The following is a 26,240-nucleotide window of genomic DNA, read 5'->3' as shown; positions in this document are numbered from 1 at the left end:
TGCCTAAAATAATAATGCTGATCCAGAAGGTCTTATAATACATCTTTTCAGACGTATTTATCTGAATTTCACAAATACCAATTTGCTAGTAGTCCTATTTGAGAGGCAGTTATTAAGCAGCATTATCTGATCTGAGTTTATTTTCCTTTGCTTTACAAAAAGTCAGTTGAACCTTTTAAACCCTTACTCATTTAGCTTGCTTGATGTTTTAAAAATGAGAGTTAATGCATTGGATTTATGTAGTTTTTAGCGATAGTTATTCATAGTGCTGAATCAGACTAAGCTTAACTGACTTGCTGCAGCGTATTCATATTAGGTACTGGAGGAACAGTAAGAAAGGTAAAGATACAAGTCTGGTTTCTGTGGAAATCAAGTAGCCATACGCTTACCTGTATGTAGAATAACTTCTCTTGATGCTTTTTTCCTAAGTAATTTTGATTAGTGTTATGTATTGTACAGTATGTCATATCTGAATTGTATACCCACAAATTTAATTTTGCATCCCTTTTTAGCTTCAAATGGTGCAATCCTCTAGGCATTTTATTCTCCTTTGGGAACAAAGGATTACAAGGCACCTGCTGAGTAATTAAGTGCAGTCCTATGTATAGCATCTCAAAATTAGTTCTGTTTTTTGAACTTGCTACTCTGACTGTAAAGGTATTTCAGAATCTTAATTCCATATTGATGGCTGTCACTTCCCAAACTAATTTATTCCTGGTGATCTTGCACTGTTTTTCTCATGCCAACTCTTCCATTTAGCCTAAATCCTTTTGGGGAGTTTGCATCCTGAAAATACATGTATGATAGCTGCTGTATACCCTCTCGCTATTAGTTTGGCCAGACTATGGCAGCCAAACTCTTCTTCTGCAACAGTAGATCACTGTGGATCTCCATAGTGGCATGTCCATCTTTCTCAAACTTAACAGCATACACAGTATTCCGTAATGAACCCTGTCAAAGCCTTCTCTAATGCCATTAATACGTATTTGTTGTAGGAGCTACTTCTTCAGAAAAGTTGGGAATCACATTTGCTTTTTCCATGGCAGTGTTGTATTGGTAAATGAGTGGTTAGTTAGCCCGTGACTGATGTATCCAGGTCCTTCTCTTCAGTCGTTTCCAGTTGATGAATTCCAGTTATAATGGGAATCTCTGTGCTAGTCACTGGATGCATAGCTTTTCACTATTAAATGTAATTTGCAGTTGTGTCATAATGCCTTCTTACAATCATCCTTCTGTGGCCATCAGTTGTACCTTGTAACTTTGTCATCAGCAAATTTCACCAAAATGTTTTTACTTTTTCACCTGAAATCTTTATTAAAATTTTAAACTGGATAACTCCGGTGGTAGTTTATCTCAGTCTGATGTTTTATCTTTTAAAACTATTTGATGGCTCCTTCTTAGCCAGTTTCTTTTCCCACATTCTCTTAATGTCCAGGTTCTCCTGACTAAATTACTATCTGTTGTGACAACCCCAGCTTTACTGAATTTTACTACATTGGCCCTTATTTTCTTTGAGCAATAGATATTTAAAAAGCTCTTTTAGCAAAGCCATTTTGTAATCGTTCTTGTTCCATTCCATTACTATTCTTTTCTCCAAAATACATCCTGAAATCTTGCTTACTGTTGAAGGCTCGTAGTTGTCCCGATCATCTTTTGCCCTTTCTTAAAAAGAGAAACCACGTGTGGTTTTCTCCAGTCATATGTTGCTATCTCCACTTACCTGTTTGGCAAAAGTACTTGCTACTAGACCAGTAATTTCATAGACTGTTTCTTTCAAAATTGGCTTGGAGTCAGTTCATTCCCAAGATTTTAATACATTAAAATCTTTCTTCTGGTTTAGTTAGGGTATTTGAATTTCCACAACTGCATTTCTACTAGCTTTCCTGTCTTTGGTTTTCCGTTCGGCGTTGTTCACCTTAACGAAAATGGAGGTTAGGTGTGCTAGAACTTCACCGTGTAGTGGACAGTCTTCTTTTTTCAGTGCCCTTTTTTCATTTACATAATAGCGGAGCCTTATGCTATTTTACTTACCGTACATTACAAGGGCAACTATATGCTTGACTGGCAGTCCGGTCCTACTCTTCCCTTCAGTTGAAAACTGTTGTCTTTGTATGGATGAAGTTTAAAGAGACAAACAAGCAGAAAATTCATTAGGATCATTCTGCGGATCAGATGTCCTTCTGTGCCGAATATAGGCAGTACTAAGTAGATACGGGTTTTTGTACTTCCTGACCCAGCAGATGCTAAGTGCATTTTATGCAGCTCATAAATCCAGTTTCTACTTCCTGCTTCACAAAGCAGGGCTCATATCTATTTGATAAGATGTGTTCAAGGCACTTAGGAGAAAGAGAAAAAGGAAGTGGCTTAGTGTTTATGGCTGTTAAAAGAAGAAAACAATGCTCCTTATAATGGGTTATTCTGCTTTGTGTTTTTAAAAGCTTCTTCTCTTCTGTCTCTACCTGTTTGTTAATACTGGTACACATGAAGAGGTTTACACTACCATTAGTTCAAACACATGAATAATCTCACATAGAAATTTTTTATGCGCACGTGCATTGCATACGCACACGCTTATGCCCATGTGGTAAATATGTAGATGCTTTACACCTGACTGTATTAAACAATTGGTAATAAGTTATGTGATTGTTATTAAAGTTACATTGCTGAAGCAGATTTTGTCTGGAATAGTCAGAAGGGCTGAGCTTCATCTAAGTATGTTGTAAAATATTTCCCATAATATCTAAACTGCTATATCAGAACCGTCAAAACCCTCACCCCAAACCTGTTCCTATTTCATACATAGGCCAGCTAAATTTCATAATCAAGACAAATGATCCAATGAAAATAAATCTAAAAATCAGTTTGAGTGCAAGCTTTTTGTCACTAAAAATAGCCACAGTCTGTTGCTCTAAAAAAATGTAACCAAAAAGATGAATATGGAATTTATTCACAACTCTACCAAACTTTCCACTAAGCATAGTAAATTACTCATATTTAATGAAGTTGTTTGTCTGTTTCACTGAGGTAATTAATAGAGGTACGCTTTTCTCGGTTACAAGATGTCGTACAGCCCGTTTCAATCTGGAAATGTTCCAAACTTGACAGATTTCACTTGCACGTATCCATAAAGCTGTGTTTATTTTGTTCTTAACGTTTGCTTGAAAGAATTACAGAATTTCACCTTTCGTGGGGAAGGGGGAGTTATCTAAAGAATCAACAATAACACTTTTTTTAATTCGTATAAATAAATTTATATTCGATGTAACGATACGTGTGTGAAAATGTGTATAATACACATTTCAAACAAAAGACAAAGCAAGCAGAAGGTCTAGCAGTTTTCTTTTGAATGCAAGCTTAATATTTGCTGACACTATTAAAAAGACTAAATTTTATAGTAATCCTAGAGCATAAGTGAAAGCGTTTTTTCTCTTCCAGTAGTTTCAGAGATCATACAGATACGCTGTCGATAGGTTATAATTTTTAATGTTGTTTTTGCTGGCAGTATTTGGCTATTTGATTACTGTTTGAGTAGTGGGCTGTAATTTCTAAATGTCACTGAGCTTTCATAATGCAACTTTGGGCTCCCTCTTCCAAGCCTTTTTATATGCCAAACAGCTGTTGAAAGCAAAATGTTGTGTATGTAAAATGAGTTTTCAAGGTTCAAACTACTAAGATTGGGGGCTTTCTAACACATTTCTGTCTTGTAAAACCTTATGATCATATTTTTAGGAAAAACAATCAAACTAAGTTATAAATATTGTTCATAATCTATATTTCACTGCAGAGACACCAACTGTATTTCCAGAAAACATCAAAGATAAAGAAACACCGACACCAGTTGAAGATATTCAGCTGGAAAGCTCCATTCCTCATACAGATTCTGGAATTGGAGATGAACAGATGCCCAATATTTTGAACGGGACAGACTTGGAGACCAGCACGGGCCCTGATGCTATGAGTGAGCTGTTGTCTACTTTGTCTTCGGAAGTGAAGAAATCTCAGGAGAGCTTAACGGAAAGCCCCAGTGAAATCCTGAAACCTGCATCATCGATATCCAGTATCAGCCAAAGTAAAGGCATCAATGTCAAGGAGATACTGAAAAGTCTTGTGGCAGCCCCCGTTGAAATTGCAGAATGTGGTCCGGATCCGATCCCTTACCCAGATCCTGCACTGAAGAGAGAAGCTCAGGCTATTCTTCCCATGCAGTTTCACTCATTTGACAGGTATATGGCTGGATTCATTATTTTATATTGATGTAATTCAGAAGTTTGAAGGATTTTTTTTTTTTTTTAACGTGGTTATTCTTCTATTGGTTTGTATTAGACTATGTTAAAAAACAGCTGCGTTCTTCTCCTTTTCTGTGTTACCAAAACGGACTGTATAGTATAGATAAAAGTAATTCACCTTGTTTTTCTCTGTCAGCAGTGAATAAAACTCTACGAGGTACTTGGAAAAGAAGCCTGTTGTAAAGAAATATTTTTGCAATAAAATCTTTTTTTCCTTTAAAACAGCATTTCAGTGAGGAGGAGGGTTAATATCTGCTGATATAGAACAGACTGTACAGAAATTCAGTTGAATACTCTTTCAAAGGCTTAAATCTTAATTGGATCCATCATTGCACTGTTTTCTGGTACTGAAATGCCTCAACCATGGCAAATTGTTTGCATGGCCATGGTGGAAACCAGTTTCCTTTTAGGTCTTTAAACAGCCAATATGCTCAAAAGTTAGGGTTTAAAAATAAACTGCTGAACATTTCCACAGAGAGTGCTTTGTTTCTCTTTTTAGGTTGTAGTTTCCCAGCTTCTAGTGAATATACTTTTCTTTAAATGCCCAGTTCATCTCAGTTATCCTGAATGTAGAGTTGTGATAAGATGTGCAAATGACAACATCCTTCCACGAGAAGGGTAACTTGATCCGTTGTGGGTTCAGTCTTAACCTGGGCAAAGAGCTAACTCTTACAGGTGTTGATGTGGGTACGTTTTCCAGTATGACAAGATCCCTGCAGTTTCGTCATAAAATGTTTTTAAAAAGTAAAAAATGGAATCAAGACTTAACTCAAAGATACATTAAAACATGTCTTAAAATTTTAAGCAAAGTTGTGGAAATATATTAGCTTATCATGCAGGTACAAGAATTAAAATTCTGGAGGAAATAAAAATAAAACAGGGGCTATGTTGTGATTTATGAGAAAAATCCATCTGCATTACAGAAAACCTGCAAAAATGTCTTCATTAAAGTCTTAAGAAAAACAATATGTAATCAATGTTCTCAGTGTATTGTAAACAGTAAAGTGCAAGAAGATACATGGGAATTTTAGAATAAAAGTGAAGTTGCACTTTTTCGTGCTATGATATTAGCACGTGCTATGATATTCCATAGACAAGCTGATGCCTTTTTGTCTGTATGTGTGTGTGTATATATATTAGTACTGAGGCTGCTTTTCTGAAATAATTAAATAAACAATCTGATAGCATCTGTTGTAACAAAGAAGATTGGATCAAGGTAGGAAAAGTGAAATGTGCTTTAGAAGCAACGAATATATCCCTTTCTAATAATATTTTAGGTCTTGAGGCCATTCTAGAGAAAACTCACTTAGCAACTATTTCATTAAAAGGATTTTTTTTGTTTGTTTACCACTCTGCATGTTTTGATTTCAGAGTGTTTTCAATGTGAAGTGAAAAATTTTTTTTTTCTATACAGTTAGGAATTTTTCCTTATTCTCTGAGGAACCATGATACTCCAGAATGCATTTTTGTACATCAAGCAGTACAAAAATTTGTGCTGCGTGTAGATTTAACGGCACCTAACTGTAACCACCAAAAGGTTACTTTAGTGGAACCTTTTCAGCTAAATCTCTCCCTGGGTCAGTTAAGAAAAATACTTGATTCGGAGGCTTGTTGTTAATTCACAAAACGCTACACACCTAAATTAAAATGGAGCGTATCACCTCATGAGATGCCTTTGTCATCGTTAGAGGGAACTCAACATCAGTATGATTGAAGAGATGAGTTTCAGTCTACATTTCTAAATTATAGCTTTATAAGAAAGTATTAAAAACTCTAAAGGGCTGTGGTAGGTTGGCCATAACCTGGATTTAACGTGAGCACCTCCATCAGATTCTTCTTGTGACAATGTGACTGCTTGTACATTTTGAACATTGGTAGTAGTTGCTAATACAGAATTATGGAATCATTTGGGAGGTGTTTCACATTTAGATTTTGACAGGCATTTCATACTTAACAAGTTCGCTTAGGAGCAAGAGGGTTTAGCGGTTTGGTTTTTCCCTATCCTGTTTACCCTGCTGACCAAGTTGTGGTTCCGTGATTTCCCGTACAAAGCGTACAGCTGTGTTTGTATCTTGGTAGCCTATGTTGGACCATGCCAGCCCTTGGTATTATTTACTTCTTCAGCAAAAAAACGGTAGTGGTTGAATTTTAGGCAAAGGAAGACCCATTTACATCAATTTTGTTGGGATATTTTGTTTCTTTTAAACAGACGGTCCTGCCATCTGATTTTGGTGAGCGAGGTAGATCATGCTTTTTAGTATAACCAACAGCTATGAAGAGAAAATTGGCAGGTTCGGGGAGGTCCCAGCAGATCAGGAAGTGTTAAATGCTTTCCTCCAACTAAATGGATGCTATTGAACTGTGGGCATCTTGATAAAAATGCTGATGTTCTCAGCTCGCAGGATCCCGGCTGGCTGGTTGCACCTCACGGCTGCATTACTGAACGATGACCACTCCTCAGGCAAATGCTTCTCTGTGCAGTTTGCTCATATTTTCAAAGTATTTACTTGACCACCGTGGCAATCTCTGGAGGCGAAAGATGGGTGGTGGTGTCATTTTTCTTTTTCAAATTACAAAGGAGGAGCAGATTGAGATCCTGACCCTATAACTTTTCATGGGAGTGAAACAAAGGTTAGGGGGGGGAAACAAAGGGGGGGGGGGGGGAACCTTGTATAGTATATTGAAATAATATTAGAATTAATTAAAATATTAATTGAGAAAGCAACATGAAATTTAGCTTGTGGCGGTTTATGAACATTTTGTGTTGCTTATAGTATCCCAGTTATCATTGAAAAACTGAAAAAAATTACAGCGTGATTGTTTTTCCATACTTGCTCATGTAAATGTAATTGTGTTTACTGATATAAAACAACAATTACATAATATACACTGCGTATTTTTTAGAAGCTAAGACTATGCCTGTGGACCATATTTCTGTAGGATCTGCTGCTGCCGTAGTTTATGCAGGTTTTGGTACTTCACTGACCAATGTGGCTATTGGTCATGTTTATTGTCTCTGGGAAGAATCATGAGCAATGGAGTGTATTGTTTTGTCAGGTTTTATTTGTTTCAGTTTTTATAAAATATACGCAGTGATTCCGTATTTATAAGCAAATCGAGGTTAGAGAAATGTATTTTTCACTTTACTCAAAAGATATTCTTAGACCGTTTGAGGCTAGACTTTTTTTATTTTATTTTTGCATTTGGATGGCTGAGTGCCTTGTAAAAGAAGAGTTCAGGTAATAAGTAATTAGTGGAAAAATAACAGTATCTTTGTTGTTTTAAAGATATTTCTTTAACTATGACCACTGGTCTTACACACAGGTAAACGCCATATGAAGCAAACTCCTGTAAATAGAATTGAAGTTAAGAATTCTATTTTATCATTTAATACGAGGCGTTTTGCTCCGCATGTCCTTTTAATTGCGCATTGCCAATACGTTCGTAAGAGTCGTCGTGCAGTAGGCTGCAGCGTATACTTCTGTAGAATTTGTGCAGTCATGGAGGAAATACAAAAGCAGAAAACATGTCCAACGTTTTATCAAATAGGACCTGCGTGCAGTTAATGTATGCAGCAGTTCAAGTACTATCGAATGTAAATGATGAGGTGATATTGATGAAAGGAGGGGATTGAGGTCTCGGGGGGCGCTGATGACGGATTGAACAGAAGCGGCCTTGCACCGCACGTAACTCAAGTCTGTCGTCTTCACCGCTCAAAGCCGTAATGGGAGGTGGCAGTCTGAAATGAGTTGCCACGGCAAAGAGTATTATTTTTGAAATGCTTTCACACAAATCACTAGGCCCCGCATACAACTTAGTTTCATGCTTTAATGTCATCAGGAGGCACAAATTGGTGTGTCTAATTGTTTGCCACCTGCCAGCAAAATGAGCTGCCAGCCAGCCAGACGGGTTTGATTGTCTGTCAGCCCTTCAATAGATTGAGAGTGACAACATCAAAAATTTCACTTCAAACTCTGAAGCTTTGAGCAGCTTTTCAGAGACCTCTTCCCCACAAGTGCTTCTGGACAACTGCATTTTTCAATTAGTTTTCAATATATTGCTGCCTTCTGCCTCATCTGTCTTAAGGTAGCTGTAATTACATTATGAGCTATATAAACAGATTTCTGGGACACTGGAGCCTGGATCCTCAAAGTTATGACATGTCTTTTAACGTCAGACTGAATTCCTTGAAAATGGCATCCAGGATGACATTTTTAGAAGCAAACACAAAGGGTTATTTCACCTAGATTTGCAACTAATAGAGCATAACTCACCAATAATTCCTTTTTGTCTTCTCGTCTTTTGTCTGACAAAAGTCAGTCCCCATTATTGATTTTTAGGGTTTGGGGATTTCTTGTTTCTGTTTTTTTGTCAATTTGCATTTGTCCCACTAGACGCAACCTAGACCGTTAACATTTGTGAATTTATTTGTGATTCTACCCAGTACTGCATTCTGAAGCTTATGTTTGTTCCGCTCTACTTTTTTCTAGTAGGGGGTTTTTAGAGGGGTCCTATTATTGAAATCGAGAATGCTTACGGTTTTGTGTCTCATTATTTTTCAAAGTGAGGTAATTTACATATATTTTCTGTACTTAGGAGAATCATTTCAATAGGAAGCGTGCTTGCACAAGCAGAAAATCTTGAGTTCCTGGAAATGAGAAGATCAGTTATTTTTGCTGCTATTAAATACCGTATTCCCTTTTAATCCATTATCACTTCATAAATTGGAATACTGTGGGTTTGCATAGTTCACATGCTCAGTGAAGTCTTTACAAGCATACACTGAAATGTTTTGAAGGACACACTTTTGAAGTATTTTAGTCTTGGTTCTGGGGTTTTTTCCCCCCCTTAGAAGGTTCTTGGGGCCAGTTTTAAAAGTATTTATATGCTAGAAAAGCCGGACATCTTGTGAAATCTGTGTGTTTTACTGGAATAAACTTTTTTTTTTTATACTGACTGACAGAATGGGAAAAAGACAAGAACTGTGAGAGAAGATGCACTGAAGGTTCAAATAGAGAGGTTCAATATTTATCTGTCGTATTATTGCCCACCTTTGGGAAATCACTGATATGCACTGATCTACACAGTCATTTAAATAAAATAGCTAAATGAGGAGGTTATATTCCTGTTAGAATCATTAGATTCTCCAAAAGATGATCGTCGAAAAATAGATTTGATGTTCCTGAAAACTTAATAAAAATGAGTTATGAATAAATATGTTTTAGTCCTCTCCCAACAGAAAAGATTACTTTCTAAAGTTCATAATGAAAAATAATTGGAGAAAACAGAGCACCTCTCCCATGAATCAAGAAGGGACCATTATAGGTGCTGTCTGTGCATTCCCCATTACTTTGAGTATCACAGTAGTTTGTGAACAAAAAATCTAATCAGTACTGTGGGAATGAAGTCACTCATCTGGGGTTCCAGCTGACTCTCAAGAATTTTTCGCATCTTTGTGCAGTGGAGATTGTGGTCCAAGGGAAAGACTTGAGAGCTCCTCTCTCTAGAATCTTTCCTAGGGTGGCAGTTAAAATACGCTCGGGAGAATGGGCGGTATGGTTTCAGATCCCGTTAGACAGAGAAGGGAGCTGGAGTTGCATTCTCTGTGTTCCTAGAGTCTCTCAGCCACTCATTTACTAAATAAAATGGGGGACGAGGTGGAAGCACACCTCAGCTGTTTGTTTAGAATAAATTCATCCTAAATTTATTAATAGGTTCAAGTCAAACAAAATTGGGTATATTAACCCTCTTTTTTTTTCATCAAGCTGTAATCCTATTCCCCTTGTCCATCATTTAGCAGTCTGCACACAGGTAGCTCTTTCAAAACTCTTCTTATAACCTGTGTGACGTGTGTCTTTTCGTATTCATATGCATGGAGCTGTGGGTATATCTCAACTGAAGTTTTAGGTGTGTTTTATCAGGAGAAACCAGCATCTCTCCAGTCTCTGATTCACTGGCTATACAGATGAAAATTGTACTGAATTTCTGTCTTGCATTTTTACCCCAATAGGCCTCTGTAAAATCACTGTTAAAGCTGTATTGACTTTTACAGGACTGCTGCTTTTTAGTTCTTGCTTTTTTGGATTTTTTTGCTTCATATGTACAGGATTAGGTTCCTCTCCCATCCCTGCTCTATACCTCATATGGATTGTTTCTTTATGGTTGTTTTTTTTCTTTATTCGATGATGTTTCTGGCATTTAATACATGGCATTTTCACTTATATTCTATTCACATTCTTCAAACTTATTAAATTTCCAGTATTTCCAATTTCTCTGTTCAGCCAAGACCATTCATCATCCTTGATAGTTAGCTTTTTAATCTCTTATAGTTTTTCCTTGTTTCTTGTCAATATTTTAGATCATTTTAGATGCTTCAGCTAATTTATCCTGAATGCAAAGGAGGTACTAGTAGCTGGGATTTTCACTTTCATAAATACTCACTCTTCTGCTTGATCTGAGAGCGAAGATGAATGATCTTCATGTCCTCGTCCTAAAACCACACCTGAGATGATTCTCTTTCTTCTATTTAGAAACAAGCAATTTATGTTTAGTAGATTAGGATCATTTTATGTACTTTAAGATTTGGGTGTTTTGATGAATGTATGGTATCAAATGACTGCAAGAATCCATAATAACTGGACATTCAGCACTACGGTTTCATTTGCATAAGCCTCAAAGATTATGTCCTTCTGTGAGCCTTCCATATCTCTTCAGTATACCTCACATTTTTTTAATCCAGTTTTACTTCTCCATGGCTGTTGATTCCGAGTTACGTCTTTCCTCCTGGATTTCAGATGAATCTTATCTTAATGCGGTCAGCCTAACAGAAGGTTGTCTAAAGTAGGATTCAAAATGTGTTGTTAGTACATACTAACGATCACTTGTTACAGACTGAAATCACAACCTGGGTCTGAAATCAGAAAGAACAGTGGGTAATCAGCAATATACATGTTTCATAAAGGACGGGACACGTCCATAGGTATGGAGGCTATGAACAACTTTCAGACAATACTAAGCTTTCTTTTCAGAGATTAATCTGACAAAGTAACATGTAATAATTGTCCCCCATTTTCTACTGTGATTTCTTCTGAAGCATCTGGCAGAAGTTGCTGTTTGACACAGTACTTCTGTGAAAAATTTGCCTGAAGTCTATACTGCTTTTTGAAGAGCACTTCTTGAAAATCCTCATGCTTTCTGCTGCTGTGGGGGAAGAAAGGAGGAGCAAGAATATTAATTCAGCCTTAAGAGGTTTCCCATATCCCAGAAGAGCGTAAAGTGATTCTAATTTAATTGCTGCTGCTCAGATAGGTAACACAAGACATCCAGGATTGGAGGCTTATCTCTGAGCTCTTGATTGACCAGAGTGATTAGGTTGGAAGGCCTTTAAATTTTAAAATGGAGAAGAGATACAGAATGTGGATCACAGAGGAAGAGAAAGAAACTGTAATGCTGCATAGCCTGATTTGTCTGTCACCAGCACTGGGTAGCTAAATTTTTTAAGGAAAGTTAATTTGAGAAAGTATTTTATTTTTTTAACTTCCATTTTCTCTTTTTGCAGTTCAACACGTTGGTGATATTATTTTCTATCTAGTTATTTCATGCAAATTTCTGAAAACCCAGAAGAATCCTGTAGTCATTTGCTGAGGTTATTTAATGAACCAGCAATGCACAAGTGGTGTGCAGGTTGAACCAACAATGCTCATCTTGAGCATGATATGAATTACAATGACTTCGGGCTCAGGTTTACAATTTGAAAAGGACACTCGTAGAGTAACAGAACAATGATTAGTAGTCACAATTCTTTTTAGAATTGTAAACCGCTCTATGAACAGAGAAACAAAATCATTCACTACAGCCAATTACTACTAAGTTTTTTCTGACTAAATCATTGGGGATTGTTTGAGACTGTGATGATGTGATTCAGAAAGATGTGGACCAGTTTGGAACATATAGAAAGTCTGAAATACATTGTATAAAGCAAAGCCTAAGATGAAATGGTGGAAGTGTATATGACCTTTTCTTCTAGTCTGTAGATTTCTGTTCCTCTGTGAAAGAAACACCTGAATGCCTGGCAGATACATGTAAGGCATCTATCACATTAAATTCTTTCCTCCATTCACATGCTCAGGTAGCTAGCTATACTTCTTTCATAAATCTGATTTGTTTTGATTTGCCTGTTTTCACCATATGTGCTGTTGGAGTGGTTTGATTGGTTAAAAGATGAGGGGTTTTTTACTTGAAAGCAGTCATCCTCTTTCACCTTTCTTGTTCTGCTGTTCCTCTGATTGTTTTGCACATTTTTGACCACTCTATTGTGTTGTACGTAGATTTTCCGTCTCCTTCATCTGGATGTCATTCTGTGTTCACTTGCTGTATTTTGTTTTATCAGTAGGAATGAGACATTTTGACGAGGTCATCGTGTATGACATATCAGAAAGCTGCATTTTCTTTCAGTCTGGGCTGATAACGTCTCACTGATTTTGCCTATTCTTATGGTGGAGACGTTTCTCTCGATGTTTCTTGATAATTTGTAATTTAATAACACCTGACCTGTTGACCTCTCTTAATGTCCTGATTCAGACCTGCAGAAGAATGTCAACCATATGTAGAGCATTAGTATTTCTGGGATCCAGGCAGGATTGTCCTTTCTTGCTACCGGAGCTGATTTTCAGTGTAAAACTACGCTCTTAAGAAAAGAGTCATTGCCTTTCTAGGAGGCCAGTACATTTGGGGGTTGGACTAGATGACCTTTAAATGTCCCTTCCAACCCAAACGATTCTATGATTCCATTACGTCTGAGAAGTGAAGTTGACATATGTGGTCTTTGCTATGGAAAGTTAGGTGATCTTTTGGATACTCTGAATGACCACTGAGCTGTCTGAAGATAAGGAGGAATGCCTTGAATTTAGCTGCTGCTTCTTTGGAAAAGCAGCAGGAAAATAGGAAATACTTTTGCAGCAATTGTATCAGTAATTGAGCAGATACCAATACCAGATCTTGTAAGAGGGCAAAATTATTTTACTGAAATAAAACCCAACCCAAACCAGATCTCACTCACTCCCACTCTGTGTCCCGTTTGCAAACACTAGAATGGCCGTGTGTCTAAGGAGTCTGTCCAGCAGTCGGGCACCCGCCACGCTTGTGTCCAGATGCTAAGTCCAGGGTCTGCTGCAGTGACATGGAGAGCAGGGGACACCAGCTGTCAAGTCTTCCTCACATCCCCTGGGTTCTTCATAGGCTGGCAACTATTTTCACATTTTGGATATGCCTTTTTTTACCCTTATGGAGCTGCCAACGGCCTCTCTGTCCATCCCCAACTCTTTGAGTTATCACTGTTCGCTGTTACTGTCTCCACGGTCTGGTTATCTTGTGAAGCTACACACACGTCTGTGGTCTTGATGACCTGGTAATCTACATGCCATGAGCATGGGGCAGTCTAAGACACCTTTTCCTGCTGTGTCTTTTCTTCTTGTGACTCAGCACCCAAATATTCCCATTCATTCTTCATTCACACCAATCTTAGCCTTTCTATTGCAGTTCTTCCCAAAGATTGTAGGTAATGATAGTAGTTTCCTTATGGAATTAATATAATCGGGATATACTCCCACTTAAGATACAAATCCTAATTTCTTCTTGTGTTTCTATGGCAGGACGGGGACTCTGCTCTTGAGTACTCGTTCAGTATTCCTGAACAACCAGAACTCAAGTATTTGATTGAAGTATTGAGCTAGAGATCTTTGTGTGTGGATAAGAGCTAATTTTAGGAAATTTCATGGTGTTATGGAGCAGGTTAATCTAACCCATGTAGACCCGGCTTTATTCACCTGTAGCAGCTGCTATGTAAACACTTCGTATTGGCAATGACTGTAAGAGATTATTAACTACAGACAAAAGCAATTATGTTAGGGTCACGTATCTTAATCAATAGCTTGCATTGTGCAAACTCATCTTCTCCTAATGTAAGTGGAGGGAGGCAGAAAACCATCAATATGTCTAGCATTACCTTTCTAATAGTACATTCTTCAGGGTAGCGGTAAAACTGTTGTTCAGAGACACCATCTGGCACTGTTACCCCTCTAAAAATAGTAAGAAAAAAATTGCTTACGGATCGGGTTTTGCACTGTCATCATATAAGAGGAGATCACAAAAAATAACACTTGTATATAATTCTCACAATGGCATCATCAATACAATTTGCATCACCAGTCTTTAAAATCCAGGGAGACTGAGAATTTAGACTTACATGAACAAACTACATGACTGTAGAAAATTGTTCTGCACCTTTTGATCCATCATGTGCCATCATACTTAGCAGAAGTGTAATAAAATAATTACCAAAGGAACTTCTAGAGCAAAATGTGGCCTTATTTTGCCCTAAATAGTTGCATTTTCTTACTCTTTTATCTGATCACAATGATTAATTTTAAAGACAAGTGTATCTGCTTAACCAGAAAACGTGCAGATGATGATGAAAATATATTTTTTAACATTTACAAATATGATTTGTTTCAGGTTTGTTTTTCACTTAGGTTTGCTACTGAAATAGACTTTTTAGGAGCAGGTTTTTCCTAGATAAATGGAAAAATTAAATGGAAAAAAGTGAACATAGTTGTGTGCACTATGACAGCTGTCCATTGTTGAAAAAAATATTAACTAAATGTCTCTAATATTTTCCTCCTCCTTCCCTTTTAACATGTAGAGTAAGTCTTAGGTTTGAGATTTGACAAAAAAGAGAGTGGTTTAAGATTACATGAGAATGTGTTTGTTTGAATGCAATGTTGTTTATAGATACCTGATATTATGTCAGATTTTTTTGTATGAAAGCCCTGTTCTCTTTTTAAAAGCTTCCAATTCTCAAGGACGCTTTTTAAACCTTATCTTTAAATGGACATTATATCAATACTCTGAAAGCAAATGTTTACTGCATTACATTTTAGCTGTTCAATTTCCATCATGTGCAGTTGATTTAAATAAGTATGAAAGTTTTCCAGAAGGCTGAGTGCAAAAATACGTCAACTGTATTTGCAAGACCAGTATGTGCATGGTACTGAAGAAACAACTACCATATTCAAATGTTCAGATGACCGGCAAAAGAATTGTCATCTTGGATAACTCCAGTAAGATCAAGAAATTAACGTACTCATTAAGATGGCTTGCATATAAACTGTTAGTATGCTGGCATGGTTTCCAACACTTCACATTCTCTTTGCAAATCTAGAACGCAGGTAGCAGAAGTGTTCACATCATATCAATGAAATGGTGGGGTCTTTCCGTTTCGTGGGCACTGAAGGACAAACTGAGTTTCTGAGAATGGTGTGAAGCTGCAGACAAAGGATAGCAGTATGGTTTTAGGGTCCGTTAATGTAGTCTTGCCCTATTTCAGCAAGGTTAAGAAAATTGATGTTATTATGTGTTCCTCAGCAACGGTGTCATAACACAGCATAATCCCATCCTAAACAAAACCTGTGGTTGACTCCCTTGTGCAGTTTTAGTCATCTGCCACTTCTTTTTTCCACAGGAGTGTGGTGGTACCGGTAAAGAAACCCCCTCCAGGTAGTCTGGCTGTAACCACAGTTGGAGCTGCCACAGCTGGGAGTGGACTGCCACCGGGTAGTACACCTAATATATTTGCTGCAACAGGAGCTACACCAAAAAGTATGATTAATACAACAGGTATTGTCCTTAAATATTTTTGTGACCCTCATTTTTTTCTTGTTTGTTTTTTGTTTTGTTACTTTTCGTGGTGTTTTGTTTTTTAATCATCTTTTTTGTTACTGTTTTTTGTACTTCTGAAATAAAAACCTGGAAAGATTAAATCTTGGCCTTTATTAAGAGCCAGCATTTTCTCTTGGACTATGTTTATAATCTTTGATAGTGCACATTGGACTTGCACAGCCTTCAGTAAGTGAGTAAATAGCTTTAATACTGGTTTATAAGCGTAGTTTAGAATTGAAATGAGCTAACTTCTCCAGTGCTCTGCAGTAGAGGATGTGTATATGACATATACCAATTAATCCCTCCTTATGCATCAAAGAAAATAAAGACACCTAGCTACTTAAAAATATATATCATAGATTGTGGAGGGTTAATATTTTGGGTAATTACTATTTGTCAATGAAAATTATGCCGTGATTTTTGGAAGGTTTTTCAGTAAGAACCTACCTAATTTAGCTGTAGTCATGTCTTATCAGTAGTTGTTTATTGTGACCTACAGAAGGAGGACAAGACCTTCTTTTTTTTAATTCTTTATAATAGTAATAATGGGATTGTCTGTCATGAGGGAGCCTGTTGACCATGGAAACTGTGGTTTCCACTCAGAAATGGATCCTTACTGAGAGCAACTGATGTTTACTTAAACTCCTTTGAAATGTCTGGCTATAGTCTGTTTTCTTTCCAAACTAAGCAAAAGCACTTGAGGGAAGAGCTCTCTTCAAGGATATCACAACTTCAGTCAAGGGTTGAGAAAGTGAAAATCTCCCTGGGATTGCAGAAAATGGAGGGGGAAGCTTTTGGCATCCTTCTGCTTCATGGAATAATATGAAGACACACTCATTTTTTTTTCTTTCCTTTTGCAGATTACCTTTAATACCTGGTAATAGAACTTTGGTTTTTCTAAGGATAAAAAAAAAATCTTAAAATATAATTATCCTGAGGCAGATGGGAGGAATGAATGCTCTGAATAATGTTATCACTTCTGTGAACAGTTCCATTTGTGTAGCCACTTCTGTTAATCTTGAATGGATTTTCTTTTAGGTACTCTTATGTCATGCAAAAAATATCCTACATTGGAAACCTTGTTTTCCAAATGATACTGAATAGTGTAAGCTTTTCAGTCTTCTCACTGATTAAAGATCTGAACTCTTTTGGCTGGAATGTAGTAGCTCTTCTTTGTAAGTAATTGCATTTAAAAATCAGTCATTCCCCCAATACTGTTCTTAGTAGAGGACAGTATTGCAGATACCATGGTACACTCACTGTGGATTAAAGGCTGCTTTTTTTTTTTTTAGTAGATCTTATAGCTTTTTTTTTTTTTTTTAATGCAACTGTTTTTGTCTCCTAGTCTATGGATTAGCTTGATTAAAGGAAAAGTATTGATTCAATGGAATTTCAGCAAGTATCAGATTTAATTAGAACTATATGCATACTTTAGTAAAGCCTTTTATGCCTGAATTCATCTGAATGAGCTTTATTGACAAATTTTCTTAAGAAATAGTTTTGAAAAGTCCTTCCCCTCCAACCTTTTCTAAAGATTTGAATTTTATATCAACATTTTAGAAATGCTAAACACATTAATGGCAGTAAAAAAAAAAAAGTAGTATCATGTTGAAAACATGTAAATATCTATTAGATTAAAATGCTTTTTTTGCAATTTTTCATTAAGCTATGCCTACGCTAGTTAAAACAGTGATCATGTATGTCAGTTTTTCAGATATATACATGAAGTATCCAGATACTTTCTGGTTTATATACTTGTAGTCTGTGAAATTATCTATTTTATTAATGATTTTGAAGTAGTGTATAGAATTTCATTGAACAGCACTTTTTTTTTTTTCCCCCCTGTGGTAAAAAAGAAACAGTATACAATTTTTTAGAAACACTAGATGTCCCCCCAAACCTATTTACAGTTGTTTTTACAGTATGTCACAGATACTCTAGAAATACAGTTTTATCTTTGAGATATATTCTGTGCTGGACTTGTGCGAAAGGTGTTCTTTTTTTCAGTTATTCATGGATTGCAGTCGTTGTTTACATTCCATCTGCCATCACTGTCGCAGTCAATGTCACTGTCACGATGTAATGAGATGTATGTTCCTGAAGGCCGTTTAGTGCTTTGAATGTATCTTTTGGGAGATAGGTTTTCTTCCTTCATCTCTTTATGTAAGAAACTGGGTTTATAGGTTTTTAGATTGGATTTCTGTAACTCATATCCTGATTCTCACTTCTGTGTTAATCCAGTGGTTCTAGGTCTGTGTGACCTTCTCTTCTGGGAGCCTAGCTGGTTAAACAGCTTAGCAACTGCATTTTTAGGCAACAACCTTAATGAAGAAAATTTGACTTTGGAAGGAAAAGGGAAGCAGCAATAAAAATATTTTTTACCTATGTATATATGACTATAAAATGTAGATAATATAAATATGCAAATAACGTAAATTTGTAAATAATATACATATATAAATAATATAGATATATAAATTATACAAATAATACAAATATGTGCGCATGCACACACACACACATATATGAAGCCTTAATCTTTTTTAAGCTACTCTATCGCTAGCTATGTTGCTGTGATTCCTAGGTTGGGAGAGATAGCCTACCTGATATTTTTGTGTTTCCTTCTCAGTGTGTCTGGGTACATTTACAATTTGTATTTAGTCCAAGTCAGAACCCGCGCTGTAAGCCACAATCCACCCCCAACTCGCATTATTAAAACAGGAGACTAAATCAGTTCCTAGTCTAAATCCTGAACCTCACCAGCTACTCCAGTGTCAGCAAGCCCAGCAAATCCTGCTGCATTCTGATACTGGTTTGAATGTAAGTTTTCTTAAATGAGCCTGTCAAAATTCTGATCTTTATCTTAATTCTTTTATCAGGAAATATTATTTAAAGGCAAAACCAAAAAAAACGAAAACAAAACAAAAACGAAACACCCCTGCTGCCAGAGAATTTTTCACCATTATCATCATTTGACCTCTACTTCGCTGTCAGCTGGCTGCTTAAGTAGTTAAGAAACGATAAATGCGTTGTAGAGCTTTGCAGGAAACTGAAAAATAATATATATACCCGTGTAATGCAAAGGACAGTGATATATCAACTGCTAAAACTGACCGGCAAAAGGGAGTTACCGGTCACCCTTTAGAAGAACTGGCAGAATAACGCCGTTGATCTCTACGCCGGGGTTCTCCACCCCTCGTCGCCGTCTTGGATAGAACTTGCCCGTCGCCCTCATCGCTGGCAGCGCTGCCGTCCCGTGGGCTTCCAGCTGCGACCACGAGGCCGCTGGTTGCCACCCCTCCCCTCCCGCAGCGATGTGTTGCGCGGGGGGAGCAGGGGGAGCGTTTATCGCGGGGCTCGCCGCTCCGAGCCTTCGCTGGTTTGCTTCAGAGAGACTGAGCTCGCCGTGCCGTTTCAGCAACCGTGATCGATTGGCATTTAGAGTCTAAGTTTAGCCCTTAGCTCTCACCCGGATCACATAAAGTATAAATGTATGCTCTGTCTGCATCTTTTCTCTGGGCAGCTGTTCACAAGCCATTGAAACGATATCCCCACTGCCCTCCCTACTTTTAAGATCTAAAAATTCTCCTTGACTTGAGGAAAGCAACAGAAAAAGTGAAATTAGAGTCTTAATACTCCTCAGACACTAGTTTCCACCCTACTTCCTGAAGGACTATACATTTTCTATCTTCTCTGTCATTTTTCTGATTTGCCTTTTATTTTCTGCCTGTAGTTGCAAATGGGCAGCCAAGAAGTGTGTGTGTGCATATATATATTTAAAAAAAAAACAGCTGAAATTCTATTCTCCACTCAAGCTCATCTTAAGTATACCTTTATTTTAGAAAGATCTTGCTTTACAGGATGATGTAAAAATGTTTTCATCTTTGGAATATAATTTGGGAATAATGAAAATGAGGTAAGGATTTATTTTGCCTGATTTTCAATAGCTTTTTAAGCTTATTACTGTTGTACTAGCCAAATAAGGTACTAATTTATATGATAATCATATGGAATGGTTTTAATTGTTTTGGCATAAGTAGCGTTATTTCCTTACTTAAAAGTAGACGAATGAGACGAGGACTATATTAAAAGTCTCTAAAAGCTATGTTTCTTCAGACTGAATTGAGACCTGTATCTTTTGGGGGACAGGTGCAGTAGACTCAGGATCTTCTTCTTCCTCTTCGTCATCCAGCTTTGTGAATGGTGCTACCAGCAAAAATCTCCCAGCTGTCCAAACTGTTGCTCCAATGCCAGAGGATTCAGCTGAAAACATGAGGTACACAAGTTCTCCCCTTTAAATGAATTACAATTTCTCCTCCCACAACAACTTCATACATACAAAATAGTATAAAAAGAAGAAAATACACAAATATATCTCAGCTCATTTAATATGCATTATTGTAGTTACTAACGTAGTACAATATGTATTTATATACTTTTTCGGTACTAAAAATGTATACACTAAAATAACACTCCACTGAAAAGTCTAACTTCTAAGAACTATGCCAGATACTAAAACTTCATTAAAAGTAATTTTTTAGTTGACTGGCTTTTTACATTGCTCAGTAATGACAGTAAGAATTGGAACGCAGGCAATGGAGCACTAGCAAGTGGAAAGAGAGACGCAACCTCTTCTGAGCAAACAAAAGCCCTATTTAAACTGGAGAGGACGAAACCAGACTTGTGTTCGTGCAGCTGACTAAATGGTGCACCAGATCTGAGCTGGTGTTGCAAGAGAGACGTGCCATGGGATGGCTAATAGCCCTCTTACGCTGACTGGCAGCCGGGAAAATGCCCTCTGAAATTCCGATTAAATATCTTTCTGTAATAGGTTGCTATTCCGTAAAGGTGTTCAGTTCTGCCGCAGCAGGCTTCAAAGACGAATTTTTGACCTTTTCAAGGCGCACACACGTCTGCCCTAAAAACCTGACACAGGGACACTAGGGAGTTGCCAAGTGTCCCTTAGCTGGCTGGGCACGTCGAGGTATGGTTTTGAGAAGATCGGAGTGGAGACAGCAACCAAGCTCGCTGTTCAGGAGTTTGCAAGCTCATGAGCAAGAGAATTGCATTCCCTAATGAACTGGAAAGGAAAGAAACTTAAATCAAGGGCCCTCGGTAACCTGTAAAAAAAAGTATTGGCGCTTCAGTGATTTAGCACATAGTGCAAAAAATGCCTTTTTTTCCTGCTGTCTGGCAGGTGAGTGGTGCAGGTGGAACCACAGCAACGGGCACGGGCCCAGGCTGAACGTGTGAGGGCTGTTTGCTCCACTCCACAGAGGTGCATATGACCAAGGAGAGAATGCCCATTTCTGTGGCGTTATTTATTGCTTGACGGTGTTACGAGGCAAGCTACTGAAACTGTGGTGTAGTTAAACCACTCTTTTTGCTTTCTGTCTTCTTCATGTGTTGGGACAGTGCTTCACTGAGGGTGAAATCTTTTTTAGAATTCAGGTTCTGAAGTATATTAAAATTAAACTGGATCACTAATCAGTTTATTTTTCAGTTATTTTAACCAAGGCAATGTTCTTGTTTTTTCACAAGCATTTTGGAAGTTTTTGCCTGGAGTCAAAGAATAACTTCAGTTGCAAAATCTAGGATTCAAATTTTGAAGTCAGAATTTGAACTCAGAAGTAGTTGTACTCCAAGTAGTAACTGAAGTTAGCGACTGAAAAGACTTGAGTGGAACACAATATCAAAAATGTAGATAACTGAAAATCTAATCAACCCAGGAAGTGTCTTTTGGGCTTCTTTCCCTTTTCTCCAACCCCTGCACCCACCCCTCCCCGAAACAACGAAAACTTTACTTTGATAATAGATAATTTTTTTATTTTCTCACTTTGAATCCATTGTGCTTCAGCTTTTATAAGATTTGATTTTAAATCAGAGTTGTTTGTGGGGTCAGAGAGCATGAAGTGCAAGCTCACTTATCTAACTGAGCCTTCCCTTATAGCAGCTGCGTAGGAGAAGAGCTGCTTGTGGCTGTAGACTGAGCAGAGGAGAGCGAGCAGGACAAGGGTCTTGGACTTTTAGACGTTTAATAGTCTTGATTTGGAGGTAGAAGTTTGGCCTGGAATGAGGCCAAAGGGAAGGTAGCATGCTTGGGACTGGGACAGTGCGTGTCCCCACCTCTCTTTGCACTTTCTCGTGGCCAATTCAAGCAGTAGGTAGTAAGAACCGTCCACAGGATTATTTGTTCTTTTTGCTCACGGTTTTGAAAGTATTTATTTTAATCTGATGTTGCTACTGTGCTCTTTCAACCTTTCCTGTCCCAGTTTATCACCTTTATATATATATATATATAAAAATTATATCTATTTCTATATAATACCTGTATAATTTATTTTCTGGTGTGTGGTGCCTTTAATCTGCAAAATAAATAATCTTGAATTTAGAAGATGTTAAGAGTTTATTTGCCTTGAATGTCCAGAAATGGAGAGGAAAAACCAAAATATTCATTCTTTACAAATAACCCTTGACATCTCTTAGTTAAATCATGAAGACTTATTACATTAATCTCTACAGGGAGCTCCATAATGATTGCAGGATGCGTTATAAGGTATAAAAATCTTAGAAACAGCTGTAGAATCAGATCAGTCTCTCTCCTCTATGTGTGTGTGTACAGAAAAGGCACTAGATGGGTCACCTGCTTCCCTGAAACATTTTGGGGGTCTCTGTGTATGTTGGGTTTTTTTCCTTAATTTTGCTTGTTTGTTCTTTTTGAAAATGAAGGACCAGAACTCCAGTCAGTTTTCAATGTGTAAATGCACCAGGGATTTATATGAAGGAAAAAAGATTTTTTTCTTCTTTTTTTTTCTCTATTTAAATATTAATTTCTGTCCTTTGATATGCATTTTTAAACAGTGCTAAACTTTGAGCTCACATTTTCACAGAATACTATTCCCAATTGCCCATGAATGGATCCATAATATACAAGATCCATCAACTATCCATTTGATAACAAGATGTTTATTAATAGCTCATCTAAGCTGTTGATTAATAGCACATCCACACCTCCCACAGTACTTGATTCTTAAATAAAAATTGATCTTAATTTAAAAACTTTTGAACTTGAAATTTTTTCAATTGTATGCAAAGTTTTCAGAGTTAGATAAACTCTAAAATTAGGCTTTTTAAACAAATTTACACTGAAAGAATATTTTAAAACATGCTTTAGAGAAGTCTGGATTAACCTAGTAGGCTTTTTGTCTCTAGCAGCAAAAGCTTGGGGTAGATTAATGTTGCAAATTAAAAACTCTAAGCTAGTCGCCTGCATTTCAAGTATAGTCAATAGAGGCTTTAGCATAGTGAAATTCACTTCAACTAATCGTCTATAACAAAGGCTGGTAATATGAATCCATCCTTTAGAATATTAGAAAATCAGTATCTGAATTTGAAATGGGAAAGCAGCACGTTGAAAGAAAACGAGCTATAGCAATTCAGTAAAATAATTTTAAGCTAATGCAGGAAAACTTCCAATGTGTTTATAAAGTCAGCTTTCTTTTTAAATGTAGAGATCTTCATGCGATCTAAATTTAGAAGTCCACATTTATTTAGTGTTTATAGATAGTCGATACAGTATAAAATTTAAATGTCAGTGTTCATTCTCTTAGATTCTGTCAATAAATGTAACTTCTTCCTATAATTGTGCTTTTAAATGCCAATAATATTTTGGTGCTGTAATTCAAGCACAAAGAAAACCCCTTCAGCCACCAGGAGTCTGAAAAAGGACAGGCAAAATTCTTGGTAGACCAGAACACGTATGGAATTACATTTCTATTTTTAAGTAACAGTTCACTTCTTTAAGATAACACAGCAGGTTTTTAATCTTAGCGTAAGAGTTTCAGAGGGCCCAAGTGTTATCCCCCATCAAGTTTTAAAGGGGAGGAAGGACTTAAGGGTTACAAACCTTTTGTGCACTGCTGATGTTTGCTAGGTTCGTATCCTCAGACAAAGGAATATTATTTCTGGTATTTAAGAAGCAAAGAGAAGTCATAACACCTCTTCTCATTGTACAAGTCGAAATTAAGGAACACTCCATGCTTCAAAGAGTCTATAGTCTCAGCAGGCAGAGAAGTGTAAATGGAAGGGCAAAGTGATTTACCTGGGATCATGTTCCCTCAAAGTATGCCAGATGTTGTCATTTGAAAGCTTGTACAAAAAAGCAAGTTACTTGTGATTGCTTTGGGTGAATAAGAACTTCTCTTTTCAAGCTTTCAAGTGTATATAAAATGTGGAGAGGCATATAAGCTGAGAGAGGTGAAATAGACTTACACTTGAATATCTGACATTCTTCTTAGCGTGTTTGAAAATAAGAATAAAAATTTTACTTGTTCTGGAGTACTCTGTAAATGCTGTAGAATTTATGAGGCTGACACGCTGGTGACTCTGACTTGACATTTGCATTTACTTAAAGCCATTTAAACACTCTAAAGTTTAATCAAATTATGATCACCCTCTTTTCTAAAGAAGCTTACAGCAACTTTTAAGAACAGGTATGATTTGACATCATTTAACTTCTATTGTTAAGCGTTCTTCCAATCACGGTCTCTGTTTTTCCACAGTATCACTGCAAAGCTTGAAAGAGCTTTAGAAAAGGTGGCCCCTCTCCTGCGAGAAATTTTTGTTGACTTTGCCCCTTTCCTGTCCCGAACATTGTTGGGCAGTCATGGACAAGAGCTCTTGATTGAAGGTACTGTTTCTGTTATAAAATTATGTTATTTTAGCTCTTAGTCATTTGATATGAACAATGTTTCATTTTCACAAGACTTTATATAATTATTTTTGATAAATAATTAAATCAGTTGTTAATGCATTGTGATTTCACTTCCTCGCATTTAACTTAATTTAAAAAATTTAAAAGGGATAGCTTTTGTACCCCTTTTCTTCCCTAAGTGAGATGCTGTGTAAAGATACATCTTGTCATCTTGGAATGCAAAAACCTCTCTATAATTTGCTTTTTCCTCCTTAGAATAATTATATTAGTATAAGTCTTTCAGCCTGACTTTGAGAAACTAGTGAAAAATAGAATTAAAAGGTGTAATCAGTTCGTGTGGAAGAAAGTAAATTGAAGACTGTGCTCCAGCATTATTGATGCCTGTATCTAGATTTGGTAGGGACACTATTTACTCAGGTGGGTCAGTTGGATTCACATGGGCAGATAAAGAGTTGTCCCTAGAGCAGAATAAAAAGTGATGATTTTTTAAAGAAAAGTAACTTTGAACACTTTTGAAGATTTTTATGGGGTTTTATGCATTGTCTTTACTACTTCATAGTCACAGAATTTGGGGAAAGTAACGAATCCTCATAAGTGAGGCAGTAAGTAATGCAAAAATTATGCACAACGTGCAAATGTGGCAAGCTCGTGCAGAAAGTAATGGCTCGGTGCTAATGCAGTTAAAATAGTGATGGGGGAATTTGCAGGAATGTGCACTGATCCCATATCATATATCCAGAGGAACATATTCAGTCAAGGAAACTTTTGCCTTCCAGAATTGTTTTGCCTTCCAGAATTGTTCTTACACACAGTATTGCAGTTTAATGAGAGGTTTACAGTTGGACTCAATGATCTTAAAGGTCTTTTCCAACATCAACAATTCTATGATTCTATGAAAAAGTCTCATAAAGGCAAAGCTTATAACATGTGAAGGTCTACACAGAAAAACCACAGCTTTGTATTCAAATTCCAAACCTCCTTCTATTATACAAGTTTTTTATCTAAATATTAGTGTACAGTCTTTCTATGGTCTCAGTTATTATTGCCCACAACATTGGCCCTCTTTTATTCTTAATGCTAGAAATATTTCCACCTTGTAACTGAAATCTTGCAAATAGCCCTTCCCTTTTTTATCTAATTATTGTTTAATAGTACTATTGTTTAATAATACCAAGGAATGGTCCAGTAGCTTAGTAATTCTCAGAAGCTTCAGAGTTTTTATACTGTTTATTTAATAGCTATGAGTAAGTTGCCGTTGTCACTCAATGACACCTGAAGTTAACGGTCCGAGATTCTCATTGAGAACATTGAGGTGGCTGTAAGATATTTGATGGATTCCATTCTTAAGTCTCTTACTTCATTGAAGTTGATTGCAAAATCTGTAGTAGTGTCATCCTTTTCTGTTTGACAATTGATTAATTGCACTATAGTTTTTATACAATACAAATAAAATCATCTTGGTTTTGCCCAAGCACTTTTATAGATTAAAAACATTCTTCACTGGTGCTGTTCAGACTTCATCTTTT

General features: G+C 36.9%; 1 protein-coding gene across 6 annotated transcripts in view; it reads left to right on the top strand.

Moving 5' to 3' along the window:
• NBEA (neurobeachin) overlaps positions 1–26,240 on the top strand; it is a 509,146-nt gene that overhangs the window by 199,757 nt on the left and 283,149 nt on the right. For 5 of the 6 annotated variants that reach the window (XM_049822909.1, XM_049822905.1, XM_049822906.1 and 2 more), the window contains 4 exons: positions 3,785–4,223; positions 15,805–15,959; positions 20,151–20,277; positions 24,563–24,690. In XM_049822909.1, coding sequence (XP_049678866.1) covers positions 3,785–4,223; positions 15,805–15,959; positions 20,151–20,277; positions 24,563–24,690 — 849 coding nt within the window. The remainder of the gene's footprint in view (positions 1–3,784; positions 4,224–15,804; positions 15,960–20,150; positions 20,278–24,562; positions 24,691–26,240) is intronic. The other variant, XM_049822904.1, reaches the window with a different exon arrangement.

This window comes from Accipiter gentilis, chromosome 19 (genome assembly GCF_929443795.1).
Source record: "Accipiter gentilis chromosome 19, bAccGen1.1, whole genome shotgun sequence".
Taxonomy (NCBI): Eukaryota; Metazoa; Chordata; class Aves; order Accipitriformes; family Accipitridae; genus Astur; species Astur gentilis.
This window is presented reverse-complemented; position numbering and strand designations above follow the sequence as displayed.